Here is a 23,982-nt window from a genome sequence, read left to right on the forward strand (position 1 = left end):
TTGGTACTTTCTGACACTGAAGCAGTACTTCAGGTTGATGATCCTCATGTCTGTGCCTGAGAAGATAATAAAGCAGATACTCCTGGAAACTAGGCTAAGGTATGTGCCAGATGAGAAGGGGATCTAAGACAACCAGTGCAGCTTCACCAAGGGAAGATCACGTCTGACCCATCTGGTGGCCTTCTGTGACAGTGACAGCACTAGTGGACAACAGAAGAGTAACTGATATCTACCTGGACTTTTGCAGAACCCTTGATATAGCCTCACACCACAGCCTCATCCCTAAATTAGAAATATATAGCTTAGAAAAGGGGGGGAGGTTATTCAGCACTGGTTGGATGGTCACAGCCAGAGGGTTGGGCTACCTGTATCCTACATCCAGGTAAAAGTCAGGGACAAGTGGTGTCCTTTGGGGTCTGTCTTGGGTATGGTGCTTTTTAACATCTTTATCAACGACATATTTAATGGGATTGAGTGCACCCTGGGCAAGCTTGCTGATGACACCAAGCTGTGTGATGCAGATGATACAACAGAAAGGAGGGATGCTATTTGGCAAGACCTGGACAGGCTTGAAAAGTGGGTCCATGCAAAACTAATGATGTTTAACAATGCCAAGTGCAAGTTACTGTACCTGGGTTGAGGCAACCCCACATATCTCTATAGACTGGGAGGAGATCTCCTAGAGAGCAGCACTGTGGGGGTTCTGGTGGATGAAAATCTGGACATGAGTCAGCAGTGTGCTCTTGCATCCTGGAAGGCCGATAGTATCACAGGCTGCATCAGAAGATGGTAGCAAATGGATAGAAAGATGACTGTCCTCCTCTATTCTGTCCCTCTGAGGCCCTAACTGGAGTACTGCACCCAGGCCTGGAGCTGGAAGAAAAGGCTCCAGTCTCACTGCGGCCTCCCAGTAGAAGGGAGCTTATAAACAAGATGAATATGGACTCTTTATATTATTTGGGAAATGATTTCAAACTAAAAGAGGGGAGATTCAGCTTAGATATTAGGTAGAAATTTTTTACTCAAAGAGTGGTGAGGCACTGGAACAGGATGCCTATAGAAGTTACCTGGAAGTGTTCAAGGCCAGGCTGGATGGGTCTCTGGGAAGCTTGATCTTGTGGGTGGGGAAAGGTAGGGAGGGAGGAACTAGATGACCTTTAAAGTTTCTTTCAACCTAAGCTGCTCTATGATCTTTACGCTTTTAAAGAGCTGGAATAATGTGGTTTTGAGAGGAAGTTCTAGATGCTATTTTCAACTTCTAAACTTCCCAGTCACACTGCTTATTCACTGCTTTGGTAAACAATGATAAACATATGCTGCTGGGCATAACCTACTCTTCCAAATGTACCATTAGTACAAGTATGTCTCAGTCACCAGCCAAATACAAGATGTTTGTCTGGGAACAAATAATATGTTATTAGAACATATGAAATTTTCATCCAATTTCTTTCAAACAAACAAGCTTTTTCAGCACTTGAGATACAAAATGATGATCCTCTTCAGTATGTGAGAAGTTTTCGATTTCAAGTTTTACTAGGCTTTACTTATTCTCATACATAAGATGGGACCTCACCATTAGCTAGAAGGGTGACTAGGAGCCTGAAGCATCTCCCTTATGAAAAAAGAGGTAGAGAGACCTGGGACCATTCAGCCTGGAGAAGACTGAGAGGGGATCTTATCAGTGCTTACAAATATCTAAAGGGCCAGATGGGGCCAGGCTCTTTCCACTGGTGCCTGCTGACAGGACAAGAGGTAACAGGCACAAACTGGAAAACAAGAAGTTCCACATGAACATCAAAGTAACTTTACTCTGAGGGTAACAGGGCACTGGAACAGGCTGCCCAGAGGTTTTGTGGAGTTCCTCCTATGGTACTGTCCTGTGCTATGGTGATATGAGACCCACCTGGACTCTTTCCATATAACCTGCTGTAAGGAATCTGCTTTAGCAGGTGTGTTGGACTAGATGATATTCAGAGGTCCCTTCCAACCCCTTCTGTGATTTGATATGCTAATTTTGTCTTGTCTGAAGCAAAACAACTAAACATATCAGGGGTATTAAGGTGGTGGAACAGAGTAGGAGAATGGAGAACTCTCATTGCTGCAGCACTTTTAAAAGGAGTCTATATGAACACTGGCCAGGAAAAGATTACATGCATATTTGACAACTACATCACTTCTCCTCTGTACTTCCTTTATAAGTTAGCAAAGCATTTTCAAAGATGTTTACAGTCATACAATAGAAAGATAAATAAATAATAAAGGATTAAAAATAAACATGACAAAAATAAGCATGACAAACTCTTGAGTAAGATAGCATTGTCAAAGTATTGAAACTAAAGACTTTTGAGGGTATACACAGGCAAACCAGGTTTGGTGAATCTGAGAGTGCAGAATGTGCTGATGTGTATATCAGGATTCAATGACAAGGAATTCTGAGATAAGTAAGCAGCAGATGCGTTTATTTGAATGCTTTATTCCTTGTCTACGAAGGTTTAAAGAGCACTTCTTTTTTTGCATGCACACAAAAACTATCGGCAGTAAAATTAATGCGGATGAAAGATGCCAGATTGATAGCCCTAGGGACTGAGTCTCTCTGTATACAGAGAACAGATATAGCACAGAGTGAGAAAAGTTGTACCCCTGCCAGAATGCCATACAATACACAGCTTATGCAACAGCCTTCACACGACAGAACCCTTTGCCACTGCACTGAAAATGTTAAAAATACCGCTGCTTAGTGTTCATTACAAGGCAAAATATGATGTGGACGCTGTTATTAACATCTGCAGGGACACAATTCAAGCCATCAGCTCTTTAAAAATGTTTATTTTTGAGCTGAATGGCTCTGTTGTCAGCTGTGAACTTTGCTGTGCTGTTTGACAGGCTGAAAAGTCAAACTGCACTGGCTATGAAAACAATTATTAAATGGGGTGTTATCCCAACAGAAAAATACCAAAGAAAAGTGGTTTAACAGAGTTTTTTCAAGTAAGTTTATGGTCACATACATGACCAGACACCTACTGCTCAGAAATGATCTCAGAATAACTTAATTGCTTCACTTAATTAGTACCTAGGAACTCTCCGGTGATCTGCATAGTTCATCTAGCTCATTTTAAAGGTCAGTAATTCCCAATTAATCAGGTTTTATATGTTTGTAATGCTAGGCTGGAAGCTACATTGTCACACATAGCAGGTCAGCTTCTAAGGAACCTCAGACTCTTGCTAATAATTGCTTGCTAATAATTTGGCTAAACAGCAAAAAAACCCCAAACTGAATCCCTCAAATCCAAGAGCTCAGCCATTTTCCCACTGTCAACTGATTACACGTAAAATAGCAATAAGTCAAGGTTTATAAAGCACAGTGGCTCCAAATGTAAAATTACTGATCTCATTATAAAGAACACTTTTATTTAGTAGGAAGATTTCCAACACAGAAAGTTTGTTACCCACTGGTTGCATCTTAAACCAAACTGTGGCACAGAGTTAAATACAACCGCATCTCCAGGGACCCTTTTTGGTGCATGTATGGCTTTGCAATGGAGGGGCAGTGATGACAAGGGATGATGAGTGCAGATGCTTACAGCACTTCCAAAGATCTCTCTTACCACTCGTCCATCATTTTCCTTGGTCACCATCCAAAGTATTACAATAAGATTAACAAAGCAGGGCGAGCAAAGTGCAAGTGAAAACAACAATTCAGTGACACTCTGCATCTCAGCAAGGCATGGAGTTATTTCTGTCAATATAGAACCTTGCAGATAAAAGTAAATGCAAAAGACATTTAGAACCATTGAGAAGAAAAGCATCCCTCTACTGATCTCCTTGACCCACAAAAGTAATGAGCTCTTTTGGCTGTAACAGGCTGGAATGCTTCTGATTCCTCCTCTATTTGAAGAAACAATAATTAGGAGGAAACAATTTCAGAGCAACCAACAATGATGCGAAATTACAAAGACATATGGCCCTATGACGTAAGCCTGGACGTTCAAATATTTGTTTGTGGTAATAGCTAGATTAGAAAATAGAAGTCGTGTGATCAGCTGTTAACTTACAAATAACCCCAACTTGATTGACTCTGGGATATACATTAGTGTATTAAACTACTTTCTGCATTGTAATTTTAAATGAGAGATGTACAAAGCTTACCATTTTCCTAAGGGTTCAGTGTTTTTTCAAGGATGATGATCAGGTCAGAAAGAGGTAGTCACGTTGTCCTCTATGCATGCAAGTTTTGGTATATTTATATAGGGTAAGCTCCTTTATGAGGGGGAAAAAGAAGACAACCATAAATGTATAATGTAGCAATCTGAGGTTAAAAGTAGGCAAGTAATATGCTAAGTTAAATGAAAATATGGAGAAAAAGAAATAGTTTCTGGTATGCGAAGAATGTCAGGGCATAGCTTTGAGTCTCCCTTAGCAAACACTTGAGAACCATCTCAATGACTCTGAACAGCCCATTCAAAGAAGACCCTAATGCTCCCATGTGATCTGAATCATGAAAACATCTATGTTGGAAAAGACCTTTGAAGTCATCAAGTCCAGTCATCAGCCTGACCTACCGAATCCCAAACCGTGACCCTCAGTGTCACATCCACACACCTCTTAAATACCTGCAGGGATGAGGACTCCTGCAACTCCCTGGACAGTCTTTTCTAACGCCTGGCCGCTCTCTCTTTGAAGAAATTCTTCCTGATACGCAGGCTAACCCTCCCCTGGTGCAACCTGAGGTCACTGACTCATGCCCTGTCTGTTTGTCACCTGAGGAATGAGACCAGCACCCTCTTTGCTGTGACCTCCTTTCAGGCAGCTGCAGGGAGCTCTGAGGTCTGCTCTCAGCCCCCTCGGCTTCAGATTTAAACAGCCACACTTCATCTGGCTGCTCTTCGTGGATCTTGTTTTCTATTCCCCTCCTCACTATTCCCTGCACATGCTCCAGCAACTCAGTGTTCCTTCTGCAGGGACTGAAAACAACATCCGAGCTGTGGTCTCACAGGTAATATGTACAAAGGGACAACTGGATTGGAAACAGATTTTTCCAAAAGTCTTTATTTAGTCTCCAAAGCTGTGGCATAGAAAATGATGGTATAGTAGCTACAGCAAGACATAGCTTACCATAGAACTTCAGCAAGAAATACTGAATTAGGGCATTGCTAACCACACCGTCTAGGAAAACCCAAGTTCCCTTTGATGTTCTGAAGGACCTACAAACTACAAAATTAACAGACTAATTAGCGAGAGAGGAAAAAAAGCTATTTAAAACACAACGTCCAGTTTAAAAATGGATCGAAGCCGATCCCATCATCCCGTCTATTTCCCTTCAGGAAAACTATTAAATAGTACTCAGTACAAACAGCAGAGTATGTAAAAATAAACTGCAGACGGGGAGAAGCGCTGCAGTCAGCAAAGGGGCTGCAGGCTTCACCCATCTCAGCCCCTGGGTGCACATGTGGCATACAGAAGATAGGAAAACCACATCTGTGTGTCCCAAGCTCGGTGGGATGGAGATATGTCAAAAAGAATGATGCTTCGTTCAGTAAGTGGATGAGTGTTCATTTCTTATTTTACCCATAGGGAAATGAGATACGTGAAGACATAGAACTCGCACACAATTACACAGCATGTGGATTTGTGAACCAATGATCTGAAGATGTCTCAGTTCCACCGTGGCAGATCCCTGTCACCTCCTGCACAACCCACCTGCAGTGGGGGATCCTCACTGTGTCTTGCACGGCCGTCTACCCGCCCCCAGGTGAAGGCAGGACGCGATGAGCCCCACTCAACGCACGTACATTTTTAGGGTATCACTTGGGAAAGCGCCGAGAGGACAGCAGGGCGGATGGGCGCCTCCGGCACTGCCCAGAGCGCGGGCAGCGAGCGGGCAGGCCGCCCCGGGGCCGTGCTCAGCAGCGCTGCGGGCACCTGCTGCGGGCTGCGGGCTGACAGCTGAGCTGCGGCCGGCAACGAGCGCCAAGAGCACCGAGACAACAGCAAGAGAGAGACGCAGCTCCTGGGACGGACACACACATACACATACGCATAGACATACACATACACACAAACAAACCTGGCGCATCACACACACACGCAGAAGCCCCCCGGACACAGCCGCCCACCGGGCACGGCCACACCGATCCCGCAGCCGGCGGTGCTGCCCTGCCCGGCAGCTCTCCGTGGAGTCTCGGAGCCCCGCGGTGCCCCCGCACCCCCCGCTCCCCGCTGTCTCCCGGCGGCGGCCTCCCCGCTTCCCGTCCCGGCTCCGGTTCCCGTGCGGGGCTCTGCTGTGGCTCCCGCTCTGCCCTCGCCCGCCGGGCGCTGCACGGGGCGATACGGATCCGGCCGCTTCCCCCCGCCCTCTCGCTGCTCCCGGTCCGTCCGTCCGTCTGTCCGCTCCTCCTCCCGCGGACGAGCCCCCCCAGCTCACCTGGTCTCGGTTGCGGTTCAGACGCCCGCTGAGGGCGGCGAGTGCCGTGCGCCCGGCATAGCGCGGTGTGTGTGTGTGCGTCGGGGAGCGGGGGATCCTGTCTCTCTCCGTGTCGCTCGGCAGCTGCCGGCCGAGCGGGGCTGCCCGCGTAGAGCAGACGGCGGCCGGGAGCAGCTCTCGCCGACGGTGCAGCGGAAGGGCGCTAGTGAGGCCGGCCCGAGGCGGAAGTGACGCTCTCCGTTGCCGCGGAGATCGCGGCCGGGGCTGGGAGCGCGGCCGGCGTTGGGCGCCATGCGGGCGGGACGGGCTCTGCCGGGCGCCGCGGGCTGCGGCCGCCTCCTCGTGGCGGGGCTGCGGCCGCTGCTGGGCGGGCCGGGGCCGGGGCCGGGGCCGGGGCCGTGCCGGGTGACGGTACGTCGGGCCGCGGGGCGATGGCCGAGCCCGGGGCTGCGGGTGCCGCAGGCGGCCGAGGCGGAGCAGCTGGTCCTGCGGGCCGGCGGCCCCTGCGGCCGCTTCATCGCCTGTCCGCAGCTGGCGCGCACCGTGCAGCGCTGCCTGCAGGACGGCTCCGGCCCGCAGCCCGTCGTGCTGGAGTGCGCGCCCGGTAAGCTCACCTACGGTACTGCCCCAGCCGCAATGAGCCTTAGCGGGACCCGGTGACCTTGCGGGGTCAATGCGGGCTGCGGGAGAGGAGCGGGGCTCCGCCGCTCCCTGCCCGGTTCCCGTGTGTGCTGCTCTGGGGCCGTCCCGGGGCGGGCAGTGCGGGAGGCCGAGCTGCTCGTGGGGTGTAGATGTGGCATTTCGGTTGTGCAGAGCTCTGGGGGGAGCCTGAGTGTTTGCTTGAGACTCGAGTCACTGATGTTAAACAGTTTCCTATCAAGTAGGGGTTGAAATCCTCCTCTGGGTGATGCGTTGCGTCTTTTAAGCTGCCTCTGCATAGCTACGGACTGCGGGCCCTTCACAGAGCTCAGCCTCAGCAGTTACCTGATGGTTTTACACTCGCAAATCTGGTCAGCCCTTCCATCCCCTTACAGGGGGGACGTGACGAGCTCCATAGAGAGTATTGTGGTGCTCCTGTTCGTTGTAGGGGAGCTGGACTAGGTGGCCTTCAGAGATCCCTTCCAACTCTAAGGATTCAGTGATTCTCTTTTGCCCATATGAATAACGTGTGTGAGGTTTCAAAGTGTGTTTCAGTTGGCAAAAGAAAAAGCAGGGGAAAAACTTGAGATAGGCCTGTTCTCGTAGTGTGATGCAGTGATTAATCAGAGGAAGGCTACATGTAAATTTTGTCCTTTCAGGTCCTGGAGTCTTGACCCGGACTCTGCTCAATGCAGGTCTCAGAGTGGTAGCTCTAGAAAGTCACCCAACTTTCCTTTCCAAACTACAGGTACGTATCTGATATGGTATCCCGTCTCTAAGACTGAATAGGGAAGACATGAACTTAGAAATGAGTAGTAACTGTTGAATCAAAAAGGAACTAGCTAGCAATCATTACCTGAAACGGCTGAAATGATGCTGAGTGTTATTAAGTACTGTGTGGTTTTACATTGCATGTTCAATAACAGTCTGTTTTATAACCAGTTCATCTGACATCTTGTGTATGTATGAACTCATTCAAGTTCATTGTCTGTCTGTGAATAGTTCCGTATATAAATTAGAGGCTAACATCAAAATCCTGTTTAAGCAGAATGTCTGTATGTGGCATTCAAAAATCTATAAAGGTAGCATTGGTTATTCTCATTATCTCACAGTATTATTTTAATCTGTTGTCCTGCTGTTGGCTGGCAATACTGCAACCCGGACAGGTGTTGCCTCTTCATATTTGGCGTGGTCTCAAATGCTCTCAGACACAGAGGCTTAGAATTTGCACTGTGTGGTTTGTATTACAATAGAGATGAGGAAGCTAAGACTTTCACCCATTTTATAATGTGCACTAAAGTCATATTTTATGCACGATTCTCTGCATGTATGAAGATTTCAGTATTAAACTGCTAAATGTAGTGGTTTGTACAGATACTTATTACTTGTCTGGGGATAGTTCTAAAGCTCCAGTTTAGCAGCACTTGAGTAATTTTTTGTCTGGGCTTAGTGTTCAGTAAGGCAGCTTACTGCATCCACATTGCTTCAACTGAAACTTAATTTGGTTTAGTCCTTAGAGAATAGCCTGGATGGACAATTAAAGGTAATTTACGGTGATTTCTTCAGACTGGATCCTTTGGTTACTGGAGCAGTGAAACCACCTGCTGTGTGTTCTGACAAACTTTTTGAGGCCATGGGTATAGCAGCAGTTCCTTGGACAGCAGGTACGTGTTACAAATATATTTGAAGGGTACATAGGTGCTTTGGTGAGGTCTTTGGGATGTGCTTGAGATATCTGTCCTGTTTTAACATACTTGTTGGATTCGTGGATGTTTATGGTTCTTTATAGCTTCAAGAAATGGCAAAATGAAGTCTCAGTTATTTGTCATAATAAAGATCTAGTTTAATGCTGACAAGGCTTAGCTTTGAATAAAGCTTGAATTTGATTCATTCTTGAATAAAATAAGCAGACAGATGTCTTTTTTTCCCCCTTATTGTGTTATAAGCTACACATTAGTATTAATGAGATTATCCAGTACCTGCTGTAAAATTTTAAAGACACTTTTACACACTATTGAAACAGATGTACCTGTGAGAATTTTTGGCATCTTTCCACAAAGAAAGGAGAGGAACACGCTTTGGAGACTACTTTTTATCCTGTATGAATGCAGTTCCATCTACAGATATGGAAGAGTAGAACTCAATGTCTTTATAAGTGAAAAAGAATACAAGGTATGTGCAAGAGATTTTAAAGGTAGTAGAGAAAAAGTGGTGCTTTGGAGAGCACCAAAACGTTGCATAGTCGACCTTTATGCTGGGGAATTCTTTTTCCTGGCAGAATTTACAACATACGCAGAAAAAAAGGAAAGGTCTGTTGTCATTTAACCATAAATCCTTCAAATGTGTAGGGCTGGTCCGTGTGAAGGATATGCAGCAGCAGCAGAGTTGCTTTCTGTTGTAACTTCTTTGGTGCTGGCAGCCCTTGGTGCTTGTGCAACAAAATGTTTTGCAAGTTGCAGCTAGTAGCCAATGAAGAGCGACTTCAAAAGGCCTCTTGAAGAGGATACAGAATTACTAGATAGCAAGCTGAATTTCACGTCCTCTTGAGCTGACTTCAGTACGGAAAGAAACTGAGTCAAAATGTGAATGATTTACACACCTTTTTAATGGAAGTTGTGTACACTAAGCTGGAGAGTAGCTTTCTTGGTTATGTATTCATAATTGGTGCTGTCCCAGTCTTTTAGCACTGTACTTGCTGACAATAGCAGGATTAGGGGAAATGGGTCCAAGTTGAAGGAGGGAAGATTTAGGTTGGATGTTAGGGGGAAGTTCTTCACTAGGAGAGTGGTTAGGCCCTGGAACAGGCTGCCCAGGGAGGTTGTGGATGCCCCGTCCTTGGAGGTGTTCAAGGCCAGGTTGGACAGGGCCCTGGGCAACCTGATCTAGTAAATGTGTATGTTTGGTGGCCCTGCCAGGCAGGGGGGTTGGAACTACGTGATCCTTGAGGTCCCTTCCAACCCGGGTCATTCTGTGATTCTGTGTACTTCTAGTTTGAGGCTACTTTTTATGAAGCAGGTTCATAAAGCACTAAACTTTGATTACCTTGAGGTAAGGAAAGACTTTGAGATGTGCCTACACAGGCTGTATTGTTTAACACACTTCTGGAAAATAATTGAAGTCTTGAGTATATTTATCTGCACAATGACAGATTGGACACTGCTGAAACACCAGCCTGTTATCTTTCTAACGACCAGACTTCTGGGCAAAGAATTATGAGTCTTAAATAAGTTTTGAGAACCAAAGTAAGAGCGGTGAGAACCTTCCTTTAGTGGGCTCCTCTGGTTCTCTTCTGTATTTTTTTTTTGGTGGGGGGAGGGGGCTGATTGTGTGTCAGAGCTTTCTAAATATTTTATGAAAAGTTAAATCTCTCTGTTATGGCTTCTTTCTTTGACCTATTTGAACATAACCATGAGAGTTTTCTTTTTGTGGTGGGTTTTGTTGTTGTTTTTGCTTTTTAACACTTAAGTGTTGTCAAATCTGTGCTGCTGTAATATCAGAATGACTGCAAGCTGCTTAATGGCCAGCTTGGCTTACTGTGTATTTTATTGGGAATATTCTCCTACCAGTGTGAAAGAACTCAAGCTGTAAACTCCACCTCTGTTGCAGTTTTAAAACAAAATATGACCCCTGTTTCTCCTCTGTATGAAACTCGACTGTGCTTTGCAAGGAGCCAGGAAGTACAAGCTGGAAATTCCTACACAGCTCAGTTATCCAAATAATTTCTACAGAGAAATACTTGGACTGCCAGAATGGTTTCTAATTGTGCTTTCTAGTAAGACATACTAAAATAGCACAGATTTGAGGCCTCATGTAGCTTCACCTTGGAATTTTAGATTTAACTCTGAAGTTCTTGCCACTTGTTAAAATGATGGGGATTTTACTTAGATGAGAAGCGATCTTGTTTTTCGAAATAAAAATGCTCTTGCTTTGTATTTTTGTTAGGTATTGACAGCAAAACCTGGGGAAATGAGAACTTACCAGGCACTTTCTGTGCTTTGGCAAGTGGGATGTGACATCCAGCTACTGCACATGGTAAATTTTTTGTACTGACTGAGCATGATTTAATGCTACGATTGTGTATGCAGAAAGGAATCTGTACCTGTTTTGCTATTGTAAACTAAAAGGAAGCTAATTTGACTTCTAGATTAGTCTGAGAACTACTGAAGACTGGGGTATAGAAGGCTCTTTTCAGCCTTGCTAGGTGTCGTGTGAGACTCAGGCTGCTCTTTCAGTCACACAGTCTGCTTTTCCTGTCTTCTGTATTTCGACTTCATTCATGCTTTTGCCTTCCTTAATAGTTTTCAGTAGAAATAATATTTTCTGTTTCTCTGCTTCTCATGCAATGAAGGCCTGTTTCTCCCGTTAGTCAACAAGTACCATACCTTATCAAATGCATTATAGTTTAGTTTAAAGAAGCTTAAGGACCTGTTGTATAGGCATGCACTGCTCTTACACTGTCTTCCATGAATGCGCTTATAGCTGATTCTGGAGTGAAGCTGTTGAATAAAGTTGGAGTACATTTCTAATTTGCTAGGATTGATGATAAATGTTTTGCTACATTGTCACAAAGCACTTCAATTCTGTAATGTGTTTTCTCCCTCTCTAAGGAACCCTGGTCATCATTTCTAACTAATCTGAAAAATGGGCGACTGGCAATTCCAAGGAGCACCGTAAGAGCTTTGTTTTGCTTTTTCTTTTAGAGACCCAGCTAAACCACTTCCGTTATAAGTTAAAAGTAACTTTACGACAGATCACACAGATCTCTTTTGATTGCAAACAGTGTATTTTTTAACAAGTGTTCTAGTTAAAAGTCACAGGTACCATGTGGGTGCATCAGAAGTGTTGTCTGTTTCCACTAAGAACATTAAATCTTTATTTTTGTTTCTTAAGTTGGAGCATATCTGATTTCTCACGTCCTTTTTGTAAAGCTATTTTAGTTACAGAATGAAATGTTATAGCCTTGCCATCCAATGGAATTACCTTGTTACGGCTTCTAAAATTCCTTCAGAAATGTTACTGCTGGTACAGATGAAGCACTTTATCTAAGATGAAGACAGACGTGGTCTTAAAAGTGAGTTATTTTCAGCAACTTGTTTTGTTTTTCTTGCAGAGGCTGCCAAATGACCATTTATGTTTGGTACGAATGACTCCCCAGCAAAACCTATTTACGGGCGGCTTGAAGCCCGCTAATTCAGCTACCTTTATTTTCATGGTGAAGCAGTGTCTTACTAAGCCCAGGTCTAAGCTTATTGATAGACTAAAGTAAGTATGGAAGAAATACAGTTTTTATACACTTTCTATTTTTTTATGTGTACCTGAAACAGAACCTCTTTATTAATTATCTACACAGAGAATATTTCGTATTTCCAGCCCTGAATACACTATTTTGGGTACTGTTTCTGGTCTTTGCTCACAATTTTGAGGCTTGGCAAGAAGGTAGACAAGTATATAGAGTACAGATTTGCATTAAGTGTCTGTACTTCAAATGTCAGTGAGCTCACATATCTGCAGGAAACCTTCATTCTGTTTAGACATAGTAAAATGTCAAGATTTTGCAAATAAAGAAATTAAAAAGCTGAAGAAGAGGTTTACATTAGCATTGCTTTGGTGTTTCTTATAATGAAATTAGCCAAAGGTTACTGAAGGTTGAGTAGGGATGTCCTCAAATGGCTTTCTGTCATTGAGTTAAAAAGTCAGTTTTAGAGTTGTTTGCCAATTATGCAGTTCTCTAATTATTCCCTTGGATACAGTATTGGAGCTTTGTTTTATGGTCACTACATTTCTGCTCCCTGTTTGCACTCTCTAAAGAATTGGCTGCATTTGCTGACGAAACTAACATGTCTCACTTGTTGATAGGGGTGTATGGATGTAAGTTTCTAGATAGCTCTTTTTGTTTATCCCCCGCAACACCTAATAAATTCCAGTAACTCATTTAGCAAAGACAAGTGCAAAAAGCTTTAATGGGTTTCCTTCTTAAAGCTCAGTGATGTGCCTGCTTTCCCCTGTTTCAGCCAGGAAGTGAAGCTAACCTTGAAGGCTTTTAATGTACATCTTCTGTATATTTAAATACCTTTTATTGCCTGGGAAATAATTAATGTGTATACACATTTTATAAAAGGTCTAGTTTTCATATAAATGACGTGGAAACAGTTTATAGATCAGTTTATATATAGAAGAAAACACCTGGGAGGTGTAAGCCACACTAAATCACACTACACCAAAGCACATCCTTGAAAATAACCTTGGCTTTCATTGCCCAGACATTCAAAAGTCCCCCCCCCTTTTTATCTCTGATGCCTGTTGCTGATTTAAGCAGCTTGAGGTAGAGGTGGGTTATGTGGTCTGATATTCTCTGTCCGCTGGTTGCTTTATTTGTTAGTTGCATTGTCACAGTAGGAGTTTCTCTCTGTTGGCAGAGTGGATTGAAAATAACTTGTATTATGGGAAGAAGCTGTGGAAGGAAGAAATTCATCATCAGATTCTTCTTCTTGCTCTTTAATTTTTCGCAGGAGCAAGTGCTCCTTTGTGATTGTGGTTTGCTTTGTTTCTTTCAGTTCTTGGAGCTTGGACAATGCTGACAAATTATTGAAAGCTCTAGAAATTCCAAAGTACGTTGAGACGGGTAACGTGTACCCAGAGGACTACAAGCGTCTGTTTTGTGGTTTGCAAAACTCCAGTGTGTTCGCTGAAAGCTGGTTCCATGATGAGGTCTTGGAAAGTATAAGGAACATAAACTTGTGAATCTAAAGCTGCTGTCTTTTGGAAGATCATCGTTGCTTCTGGAAGATTACTGTGATAAATGATTTGAATAAAATCGAGGTATTATTAGCTAGATGACTTCCTGTCCAAACAGGAAAATAAACTTAGCAAGTGAAGAGAGCCCTTCTATATGTGATGAAACGATGAGAATTACAGCTAATTTGGCCACAATCCTATCCAGAATGGACAAACTTTGCATATTCTCCAGGAGCGTATCGGTGACCTGCTGCTTTTGGATGTGCCACTTAAACTGAACTTAGTACTATGCTACTGTGTCTTTACAGCACTTGAAAGAACTAACAGACCAAACAGTGATGTGTGTGGTTTGTATTTTAGGGCTTGTGATTGGAATGCTCTTTCCCACATTCCCAATATATACGGGTCTATATAACCACTGAATCCCTTCATCATCTTCTCTGAAAACCTTGCAGTCTAAAATAATATATTAAAGCGTGAGTGGTGGGTTAATAAATGCAAGGTAGTGACAACATGGTAAGACATCAACAGAGTTTGGGGTAAAATTGTTATATTTATGGTTAGGCAAAACAAAATAGCTTTTTTTTTTGTTCTTTTGAAAACTTGAAATGACTGAACACTGGGCGGTCTGTTCTAGTTCACCATATGCAAGCACCTGTATTAAGATGGGCTTTAGGTTATTTTTGGTCTGAAATCCAGTTCACCAGTTCATTCGGTGTTGTAGTTGGGAAAAAGAATTTTCTGAGCTGCAACCTTTGCGATATAAATTTGTTTCATATGTATTATGTGTATATAAAACCTTACTTTAAGATGATGTGCTATTAAAATTGTCTTTTTAGCTACGCTCTTCCATACATCAACTTGTTTCTTATTCCTTTCATTGTCTTCACATGTAATTATTCCGTTCTTTTCTGACGGTGTTGACAGGCTGTACTGGCTCCATTTTCTCATTTTTCTCCTCTGGAAGGCTGAGTGAATAAAATGCTTTTTCATGGTGCTATCTACAGGATTTGGACAACAACAATGGAAGCAAGGCTAACAGAGAATTTTATTTCTTAAGTATAGTTGGATGCAGATGTGACAGGCATTCGCTTCTTTTTAGAGCTCTGAAAGTCTTTTCCTCCTGCAGCTCTTGATGAAGAAGGAAAATGGATTTCAAGGATCTTCAGTTCATTCTCCTAGCTAGGCTGCTAGTCAGTGCTGCGCTATTCCAATTTCACCTATGTGCTTTAAGCTGCTGTCTTGCATCATGTTGGCATGATGAAACTAATGGAAAGGCTGAGGCTTCATTTGCATTCTGTTTCAGAGCAGTATTGCTGTTACGATGTACATCTTGAAGATCTATGGCTTTTTTTTTCCAGGTTAGATATCTTAATATGCAGTTGAGATAAGTTGCATTATGAAATGACTTCAGCAGAAGCAATTCTACATCTTATCAGTTTCAGTAGGTGGTAACTGTCTTATCTACTGGTTAACAGGAATGCAGTGTCTCCTGGCCTGATGTTTATTTTTGTTTCCATGAATAAAATGTTTGTATATTAGTGCAGCAACATAGCAGGGAACACATTCAATCTGTAAAATATAGATAACGGTGGTCTTATTTAAACTTATTTAATATCTTGAACCTTAAATGGAAAAAAGAAAATGATTCACTGTGATTTTTCTTTTTTTTTTTTTCTTAGTTCTGTAGACCAATAGCATTTACTGAGCCAATGCAGAGACTCCCAAGATAACAGCAGGAGTCTGTAAGTGTATGGAGTAGTGTGTGACTGGGAACGTGTTTTACCTTGCTCACAAATGGGGAGTGAAGAGAGCAATGGCTGTTGTTACAAAAGTGGCTCAAAGAAGTAGAAAAAGTGAAGAATATCGGTGAATTACGACAGAATATGGAGATATGGAGCAAGATTCTTCAGTGTTTTGGTCACAAATCCCTTTGACTGTTCAGCAATTTATAGGCAATATTTTCACTATTCATTTTTTGACATTTCTGATTTAATACCTTAAAAGTTCAAACTACTTCTTGATATCAAGAGGTTAAACAATGTTTTTGAGCTTATCAGTGTACACAATGGTCTTGGATTTATTGTTTTCTATCCTCTTCCATGTGAAGATGAAATTTCACTTCTAGTGTCTATAAAGACAGCGGTGAACAGTTTTCTCTCTGAGCTTCTAATGAACCCCAGAGATGGTTTCCCATCTCTGAAAGTGCTTTACTTTGTGAGTTCACACGCTTGATACGGTAATAAACAGTAGTTTTAAATTTGCACCTATGTTGGGAAAAGTTGCACAGGTCTGTTTTATATAGTTTCGTGTTATGACAGTTCACATACATACAAAATAATAGGTTTAAAAGTCACATTAGTTAACTGTTAGCTTTTTGGGGAGGATTTACTTCTTCCTATGTGTTGCTTTCTTTCAATTTGTGATCTTTGAGTTGATGGTCACAACATACATACAATACTTAGGTGAAGGTTGGGTATTTCCAGGTGTAGTGTGAATTTTCTTTATTAGGTTTTTATATTCTTGAACTTCTAAAACATGAGACATTTGTCAAGTGCAACCATTTTAAGTATTGCCTCTGCTCTTCAACTACTAGAGGACAGAGACAAAGACAAAGGGCTTTTCACATACCATGGTAAGGCATCAGTAAACTAACACAATCTAAACACAATCTATGGGGCTGTAGACTGAAAACTCAGTTTAGGTTTTGCAAGCCTTTAATGAACAAAGCTGTCCCTTTCTTCTATGAGAACAGGGAGAATGGGAATAACAAGCAGCTTTTCCAACAAGGACAGCAAGTCAGTGGGAGGTGCTTATTCACTCACGTTGTACCTGGTTCAATAGTTATTGCGTCTTTCCTTGTTTGCTGTTTTACAGGTCATTGCTAAAAGTAGACACTCGCTGTCCTCAGCTGATAGATCACAGGGTACAGCAAGCATGGGAAATCTAGATGAAATTAGGTGTAGCTAAAGTACAGCAAATGGAACAGCCAATTACTCATAAAGTAATCAAGACTAACACTCAGTCTCGGTGATAAAACATGAAGTAGACTATCAGCATTATCCATTCACTTAAAACTTCTGTGCAGAGTTTGGTATGGTTCATAAACTTGCATGTGTTGGAAGTTACCTTTCCAAGCTGGCAGCTCCAATAACAATCCTGCAGCAATGTATTGTCTTGGTCTTTGTTTACTGGGTGTTATTTTTATAGCAGTGGCAAACATCTGACCTCACCATTAGCAGTAGTGTTCCCCTGTTTTCAGCTGCATTGTAGTAGCCACATGCAAAGACTTCTCTGCTGTGGAATCACACTCTGAAGGTAAGAGGAAGCCAGCAGCCAGTTTGACTTGGCTTGACTTTAGGTTGATTTTTAGCAAGTGATCCATAAATCAACTCAGGAATATTCAGCCATTTGTACTAGAACTGCTTAAATTAGAGCAGGTTTCAGAGGCTTGCAGTGCTGTACAGGGGTTTTTTGGAAGACTTTACTAATAACATTCCATGATTCCTGCCAGAAATTTCAGGATAAAACAATCTGAAGGCCCATATAACTCATTCTTCTCTGTAAAAATGGGAGATTTTTACCTTCCTAAGTGCACTCACTCTGTTCATTGTTCATAAGACTTGAAGTTTGTTCTTTGGTTAACCAGCCACTTCTTAACTGTATCCATCCAAGAGGTAGAAACGAGCTTCTGTTACTACAGTTGTATGTAACGGGTTTGGGTGATACCTGTTTAGAAGCTCCATAGAACAGCCTATACGAGGAAACGTGCAAGTCTAGACTTCCCCCTCAGGGCTCCTCATCTCCGCGCTGCCCACGTCATCAGCACACCGACGAGGCAGCAGCCAGAGGGCGCCCGCTGTTAAGATGGCGGCGGCAGCGCCGCGTCACGTTGTAGGGGCGGGATCCTCCTCCTCTCGGTGACGGCGCGGCGGCGGGATGGAGGTGGCGGCGCTGGAGCGCTTCCTCAGCCCGGGTAAGGGCAGCGGGCTCCGCTCCCGCCGGAAAGTGAGGCCCGGAGAGCTGCTCTACCGAGCAGAACCCTTCGCCTACGTGGTGACCAAGGAGCAGCTGGGCGGCGTGTGCGAGCACTGCTTGCAGAGGTACGAGCGGGCACAGGAAGGCGGCACAGCCATCGTGTGCTGCCCCGCCTTCATGGGGCGGGACGGAGGAGTGTCGTGTGTACGGTACCGCCTCCGATACGTGTGTGTGTGTAAGAGGTTAACTACAAATTAAGGACAGTAAAGTAATTTATCATTGTTCTAGCATATTCTTGCATGTTCTGGCTGTTTATAAGGGTGGATAGCGATAGGGTGAGGGGGAATGGTCTCAAACTGAGACAGGGGAGGTTTAGGTGGATATTAGGAGGAAGTATTTCACTCTTAGGGTGGTGAAGCAGTGGAACAGGCTGCCCAAGGAGGCTGTGGATGCCCCATCCCTGCAGGCATTCAAGGCCAGGCTGGATGTGGCTCTGGGCAGCCTGGTCTGGTGGTTGGTGACCCTGCACATAGCAGGGGGTTGAAACCAGATGATCATTGTGGTCCTTTGCAACCCAGGCCATACTGTGATTCCTGCGGATAACTCCCCTTGGGTACAACTTGTACTTTTTATTGTGATCTTTAGGTGGCAGCACAGGAACACAATTAAAATAAAACAAACAAACAACCCTTCCCCCCCCCCCCTTTTTTTTTTTTTTTTTTTTTTTTTTCCTCTAGAGAATGACTTTGCATTTATCAATCTTATGCTATACAGTCTTTATATGCTGACTTCTGTCTCTGTTGTGGTCTAACTGTATAAGTGGCTGAGCACCACACAGTCATTCACACGTTCCCTCCCCTTCCTAGTGGGATCCGGGAGATAATAACAAAAAAACCCGCCAAAGTAGAACTTGTGGGTTGAGACAAAACTGTCTACTAAGGCAGAGAAAAGTAAAAAGATAGTAGTTACGACACTTCAATTATATATATACACATATTACATGTTACATTCTTATATAAATGTTATATACATATATATTTAATAAGCAATGCACCAGTAACTGCTCACCACCCCCAACCAATGCCCAGCTGACCCCCTGAGCAGTAGAAGAGAGCAAAGTGAACTGTATTTGCACAATTCTGTACTCATCTGTGCATGGATGTCTTCATGAAACCTGAGCAAGCTGTTCCTTCACGGGAGCTGTGCTTGCTTTTCCCTTGCGGGATTTATTCATACTATTGATTAATAATCTTATTCTTTATTATAGTCTATAGTCTTACTGGGATTAGAAGCCAGGCTTACATTTGGTACAGTGAGTGTGATGATGGAAATTTTTAATTTCCTTAGAAAATGGAAGCACTGCAAGCACTGGAATGTTTTATGTGTATATTGAGAGTTCTGCTGTTAATGCCCCATGAGATTGTAGGTTGTATCAGAAGACACAGATGCTTACAGCTATCTACCCAGATTAAACTGGATGAGGGTAGATTTACACTAGGTTTAGATTTTAGGAAGAAATTTTTTACTGTGAGAGTGGTGAGATGCACTGGACCAGGTTGCCCAGCAAGGTTGTAAATGTCCCCTCCCTGGAAGAATTCGAGGCTAGAAGAAGACAGAAATTTAGCACTTGTGAGAGTTTCACTGATGCATGAGGCCATAACACCTGAACTGCCTACAGATTTCTCTCCAAAAACTACTTTCATCACCGTTTAATGTAGAGGTAGCTTTGAGACTCTGCTAGCGTCTTGAAAACAAACTCTTGGCTCGCCATGTGTTTTTGCTTAGCTCCCTCAGCAACCTTCATAAAATCACCTTCAGTGTGGCCAGGGAGTTTCCCGTGCACCTGTTTAAACATATCCTGTGGGCTGCCTTTTTCTTCTCTCATTGTTTTTGGTTTGATCTGGTTTTCCACCTCTTAGAGATGTGGTTTGGGATGCCATTTGTGTTCAGTTTGCTGTAAACCATCCTTTCCTTTGGGCAGCGTTTCAGTACTCGCTGCCCACATCCCTCCCTTCACCTCCAGTTCCAAGGCTGCTGTGATTGCTTTCTGCTGCCAACCTGGCTTGGATCCTGTCCATAATATAAGAGTAGAAATAGGAAATGGAGAGGTGTTATTAAGAATAAATTTGACTATATTAAGCATTTATTGCTGTGTCCATCATTCATGGAAAATCAAAATTCAAGCTTAGATGCACTTTAAAAGTCCACAAAGATAGTTCAGCCCATAATATTAGCTTCTTAAATAATATCCTCCACAGGAACGTTCTCTGCCGGTAGCAAATGACAGCCACCAAAATGAGTTTGTGAATTGAATTATCTTTCATATTCCTTTTCTTACATTAAACTGTAGAAGTGCAAGTACAAAATGAAAAGTAGTGTTATAAGGTAATACATAAGTGATTAAAATATGGGTAAGTTCTGGTGAGCGCCATATCTGGAACTAATTTTGTTACTACATATCTCCTGAGGAGATTTTTTTTTTTCATTTTGCAAAAATTGCTGGAAGTTTTACACTGCATTGGAGAACTTATTTAAATTCTTTAAGAACTCATAATGATATCTTTCCTGTGGCCATTGGAATTTATTAATAGCTGATGGCTGCATTCATTGTGACTGTGCTCCAAAGCCACTGTGTGCTTGTGGCTGTGAAGTGAATGGCGTGATGCTGTTCTGCCTTGAAGCACTTACAGTCGTGTTCATAACCAATTGCTGGGGTTGTTTTGGGTGAGGCTTACAGAATTTTGACATGGCTGCACCTCAGCTGTTCAGGGTTTGAAGCAGGATATGGTTATGGGACTGCATGGCAGCCTCCCTGATTTGTCAGCTTTTCTTTTGTCTGATCTACAGGACTCTAGTACAGAGAATGAAATTGGTATAAGCCATAGCTTACCAAACATAAATAAACACATTTGTGTCCTTTAATCAAAGCACTGCATGTGGAGCTGAAGGGACTGCAGAAGGGAAGGGGGGAAGGTAAGGCAGTCAGGGCTGCTCCTTGTGGTGGTGGCTTACCTTTCGTTTAGGAAACGAAAATGAAACCTGAAAAGGGGCAGCAAAGAGAATTTCTGAGTTCATACGGTTGCCTGCAGGAGAAGGTGGGCTTTTGAGGAGTGCAGGACCAGATGGGTTTTTAGTGTGAGGAGGATTCTTTTTTCTTTCTAGTCTAGGTCAGCCCTGGCTAACCCAGAGATTTATTCCTTCTGTTGTATTGTGTTCTATTCTATTGTGTGTTTTGCTACTCCAGAACTGTTTCTTACCATTAGTTTCAGTTTAGTGGAAGAAACAATGCAGACAGTTTGTGTTGTTTCTTATTACCCAGGGAATTATTATTTTTCGTTAATGTCTTGGCTCTGTAGGAGTTTCTTGTCTGAGATAATTTTATTCTTGCCATTGGTTTTACCGATCTCAGAGCCCATCTTAATTCCTCTGGTTGTAATTCTTAGCATGTCTCTGTGCTGAGCAGGACCTTCTGCTTAGAGATCAAGATGAAATCTTGACTCTTGCCCAAGAGCATCCTGTTAATTGTAGGGCTGCTGTTTCCCAAATATTACAGCAGGGTGAAACTAAAAATCTGGTCCAGGTATTGAAAGAATTAGTTGAATATTGCCACGAGTCTGTGTACTTTGTGTAGCTTGCTTTGACTTCTGTGATGCGCTGACTGCAAATCCTTCCAACTGCTGCAATGAGAAGAGGCCATTGTAAGATTTCCCACCTGTAAGGGTCGATGTCTTCTTCCTCTCTTTCTGCCGCCAGACAAAGCCTTCATAGACAATCTTTGAACAGAGCTTGGAGGAAGCGATAAGTGGTAGTGCTCTTCTTCTTCTTAATTGATCATACTTTTGTGTAAAGCTGACAACATTTTCAGCTGATAAGTATGTTTTAATAGATGCAGGAAGAACACAACAGATGAGGGATGACCTCGTATGCAGAAGTATGTCTGGAGATTTAGCCTTTGTTTTGTCCCAGGCTTTGTCTGTAAATAAGGTGTTTCATGGCTTTCCGATTTGAGAGAGTTGTCTGAAGTTTACAACATTCATCCTGTATGCTCAGAAACTGCTGATGATTCATACGTGAAGTAAATAATATTGCAACTGTGCAAATGCGTATCACCATACGGGCAATATGTAACCTGTAGCCCACGAGGGTGTCTTAAACAGTGACTATAGGCAACAGAAGGCAAATCTGCTGTAAATTTCCTGGTACCAATAGGAAAAAGTCCAAACACCGACGACTTTATTCATACATTTGGAATTAATGGAGCTTTTTAAAATTGCTAAAATGTGTCCTACTTCTGCCAGAGCTGAAAGCTTTGCTGTGTGAAATTTTATGGCTTGTGCAATTTGCCAGATCAGAACGTTATTGTGCTAGATTGTATGAGGGTTCCTTCCAGTTTCAAAAGCCGTGAAACTTACTTGTCCTTATGCCAAGGAAAAATGGCATGTGTGGAATGGAAAGAGGATTAACTGATACTACAGAAGGATAGAGAAGGGGGCAGAGGGATTTAAATAGGAATAAACTGAAGGAAATGTCAGTGTTAAAAAGTGTTTACCTGGGATGAGCTCAGTAGGCACAACCTGAGAGCTGCTAAAAGGATCTTACACCTCAGGGAAAAACAGACCAAAAGTGAAGCCTTTAAACATACTGGTCTGCCACTGGATAATACAAAGCGCATACCAAATCAGTGTACCCTCAGTAAGTTTGCAGATGACACCAAGTTGGGAGGTGGTGTCGATCTGCCTGAGGGTAGGGAGGCCCTTCAGAGATAGATAAGCTGGATCACTGGGCTCAGGTGAATGGGATGAGGTTCAACAAGGCCAAGTGCCGGGTCCTGCACTTTGGCCACAATAACCTCATGCAGCGCTATAGGCTTGGGGCTGAGTGGCTAGATGACTGTGAAGAGGAAAGGGACCTGTGGGTGTTGGTTGATGCTCGGCTGAACATGAGCCGACAGTGTGCCCAGGTGGCCAAGAGGACCAATGGCATCCTGGCCTGTATTAGAAATAATGTGGCCAGCAGGAGCCGAGAGGTAATCATCCCCCTGTACTCAGCTCTGGTAAGGCTGCATCTCGAGTACTGTGTTCACTATAGGGCTTCTCACTACAAGAAAGACATTGAGGCCCTGGAAGGCTGAGGGAGCTGGGATTGTTTAGCCTGGAGAAGGCTCAGGGGAGACCTCATTGCACTCTACAACTTCCTAAAGGCAGGTTGTGATGAGGAGGGGCTTGGCCTCTTCTGCCAGACAACAGGACCCAAGGAAATGGCCACAAGTTGTATCAGAGGAGGTTTAGATTAGACATAAGGAAAAACATTTTCACTCAGAGAGTGGTCAGGCACTGGAATGGCTGCCTAGGGAAGTGGTGGAGTCGCCATCCCTGGCAGTACTCAGGAGATGTCCGGATGAGGAGCTACGAGCTATGGTTTAGTGGTTTGCTGTAGTTATGGTAATGGGAGGATGCTTGGACTGGATGATCTTGTAGGTCTTTTCCAACCTTGTCATTCTATGTTTTTGTGATTCTGAAGTAGCAACAAATGTGTGGTATGAAGGGTGCTATCTGATTTTTGCCTGAATGTGTAAAACTTCATCTGAGGGCTTTTGAAAGGTGTCCTGTACAATCTGTATTTTCTCTGGGGGGTTAAGAGGTTGACAAGACTGTGTGCAGCAGCTCCTGTACGTGTCTTATGGGAGCATCTGTAAAAACAAAAGGGAAGTGGGAAATACAGCTCTGGAAAGAAATTCCTACTTCTGCTTGAATTTCCCAAAGCTGGTTTCTTACTGGAAAAGATCTCTGAGAGCTTGTGTGCAGCCTGATGTAGGTGTTGAGTGGGAAGCAGGAAGCTGTGGGCTGGGAGCATGAGAATTGGATGTGTAGCTGGGGATGCAGAGCTGGGGCTGTTTGCAGGGCAGCATCAAGTTATGCTTTCTGCTGGCATAAGAGCATGTGGGTGGAGTGGTCAATAGCAGTGGATGTCAGCATTAGCAATGATGCTAAGTATCCACCTTCAGAGTTGATTCTTTCTGACTGTCAGAAGGAGCTGAATTATTAAAAGACATATTCTGCCTTTGAATGGGTATCTGGCAGCAGTGTCAGTGTTTTGTGTACATAAAATGCAGCATGCAGAATTTCTCTTTTGAGAGAGCTGTTGTGAGAGTCTGGTCACTTTTTTCCCCAGCTTTCCTTTTTCTATTTGTCTGCTTTGGAACAGATGAA

The 23,982-nt window shown here is 43.4% G+C and overlaps 3 protein-coding genes and 1 long non-coding RNA gene across 9 annotated transcripts in view; 2 read left to right on the forward strand and 2 right to left on the reverse strand.

The window, feature by feature from the left end:
• Window positions 1–6,625, reverse strand: part of CNST (consortin, connexin sorting protein) — a 45,639-nt gene extending 39,014 nt beyond the window's left edge. Inside the window, exons 1-2 of one of the 3 annotated variants that reach the window (XM_015857593.3) lie at window positions 6,422–6,625; window positions 4,147–4,257 (exon numbers count right to left, since the gene is read on the reverse strand). The gene's annotated coding sequence lies outside the window, so the exon portion shown is untranslated. Of the gene's footprint in view, window positions 1–4,146; window positions 4,258–5,697; window positions 5,814–6,421 lie in introns of those variants that run through there. The other 2 variants (XM_085543315.1, XM_015857594.3) reach the window with 2 other exon arrangements.
• Window positions 6,626–6,644: 19 nt separating this feature from the next.
• TFB2M (transcription factor B2, mitochondrial) lies at window positions 6,645–14,649 on the forward strand. 2 transcript variants are annotated; one of them, XM_015857597.2, is made up of 8 exons: window positions 6,645–7,025; window positions 7,720–7,808; window positions 8,571–8,724; window positions 9,084–9,232; window positions 11,003–11,092; window positions 11,668–11,730; window positions 12,171–12,322; window positions 13,615–14,649. In XM_015857597.2, the coding sequence occupies exons 1-8, from the start codon at window positions 6,713–6,715 to the stop codon at window positions 13,799–13,801; spliced, it is 1,197 nt and encodes a 398-aa protein (XP_015713083.2). In that variant the 5' UTR covers window positions 6,645–6,712; the 3' UTR covers window positions 13,802–14,649. The 2 variants fall into 2 exon arrangements, with proteins under 2 accessions (XP_015713083.2, XP_085399447.1); XM_085543321.1 differs by having other exon boundaries at window positions 6,843–7,025; window positions 8,627–8,724.
• LOC107311246 (uncharacterized) lies at window positions 12,992–17,662 on the reverse strand. 2 transcript variants are annotated; one of them, XR_014944716.1, is made up of 2 exons: window positions 17,525–17,662; window positions 12,992–15,367 (listed from the first exon to the last, which is right to left on the reverse strand). It is a non-coding gene; the product is annotated as an uncharacterized LOC107311246 (long non-coding RNA). The 2 variants fall into 2 exon arrangements; XR_001553959.3 differs by having other exon boundaries at window positions 14,825–15,367; window positions 17,380–17,642.
• Window positions 17,663–17,709: 47 nt separating this feature from the next.
• SMYD3 (SET and MYND domain containing 3) overlaps window positions 17,710–23,982 on the forward strand; it is a 326,891-nt gene continuing 320,618 nt past the window's right edge. For both annotated transcript variants that reach the window (XM_015857596.3, XM_085543320.1), the window contains exon 1: window positions 17,710–17,898. In XM_015857596.3, coding sequence (XP_015713082.2) covers window positions 17,735–17,898 — 164 coding nt within the window. In that variant the 5' untranslated portion in view covers window positions 17,710–17,734. The remainder of the gene's footprint in view (window positions 17,899–23,982) is intronic.

The sequence above is a fragment of the Coturnix japonica genome, chromosome 3 (genome assembly GCF_054131305.1).
Source record: "Coturnix japonica strain WE chromosome 3, WE-NBRP24, whole genome shotgun sequence".
NCBI lineage: Eukaryota > Metazoa > Chordata > Aves > Galliformes > Phasianidae > Coturnix > Coturnix japonica.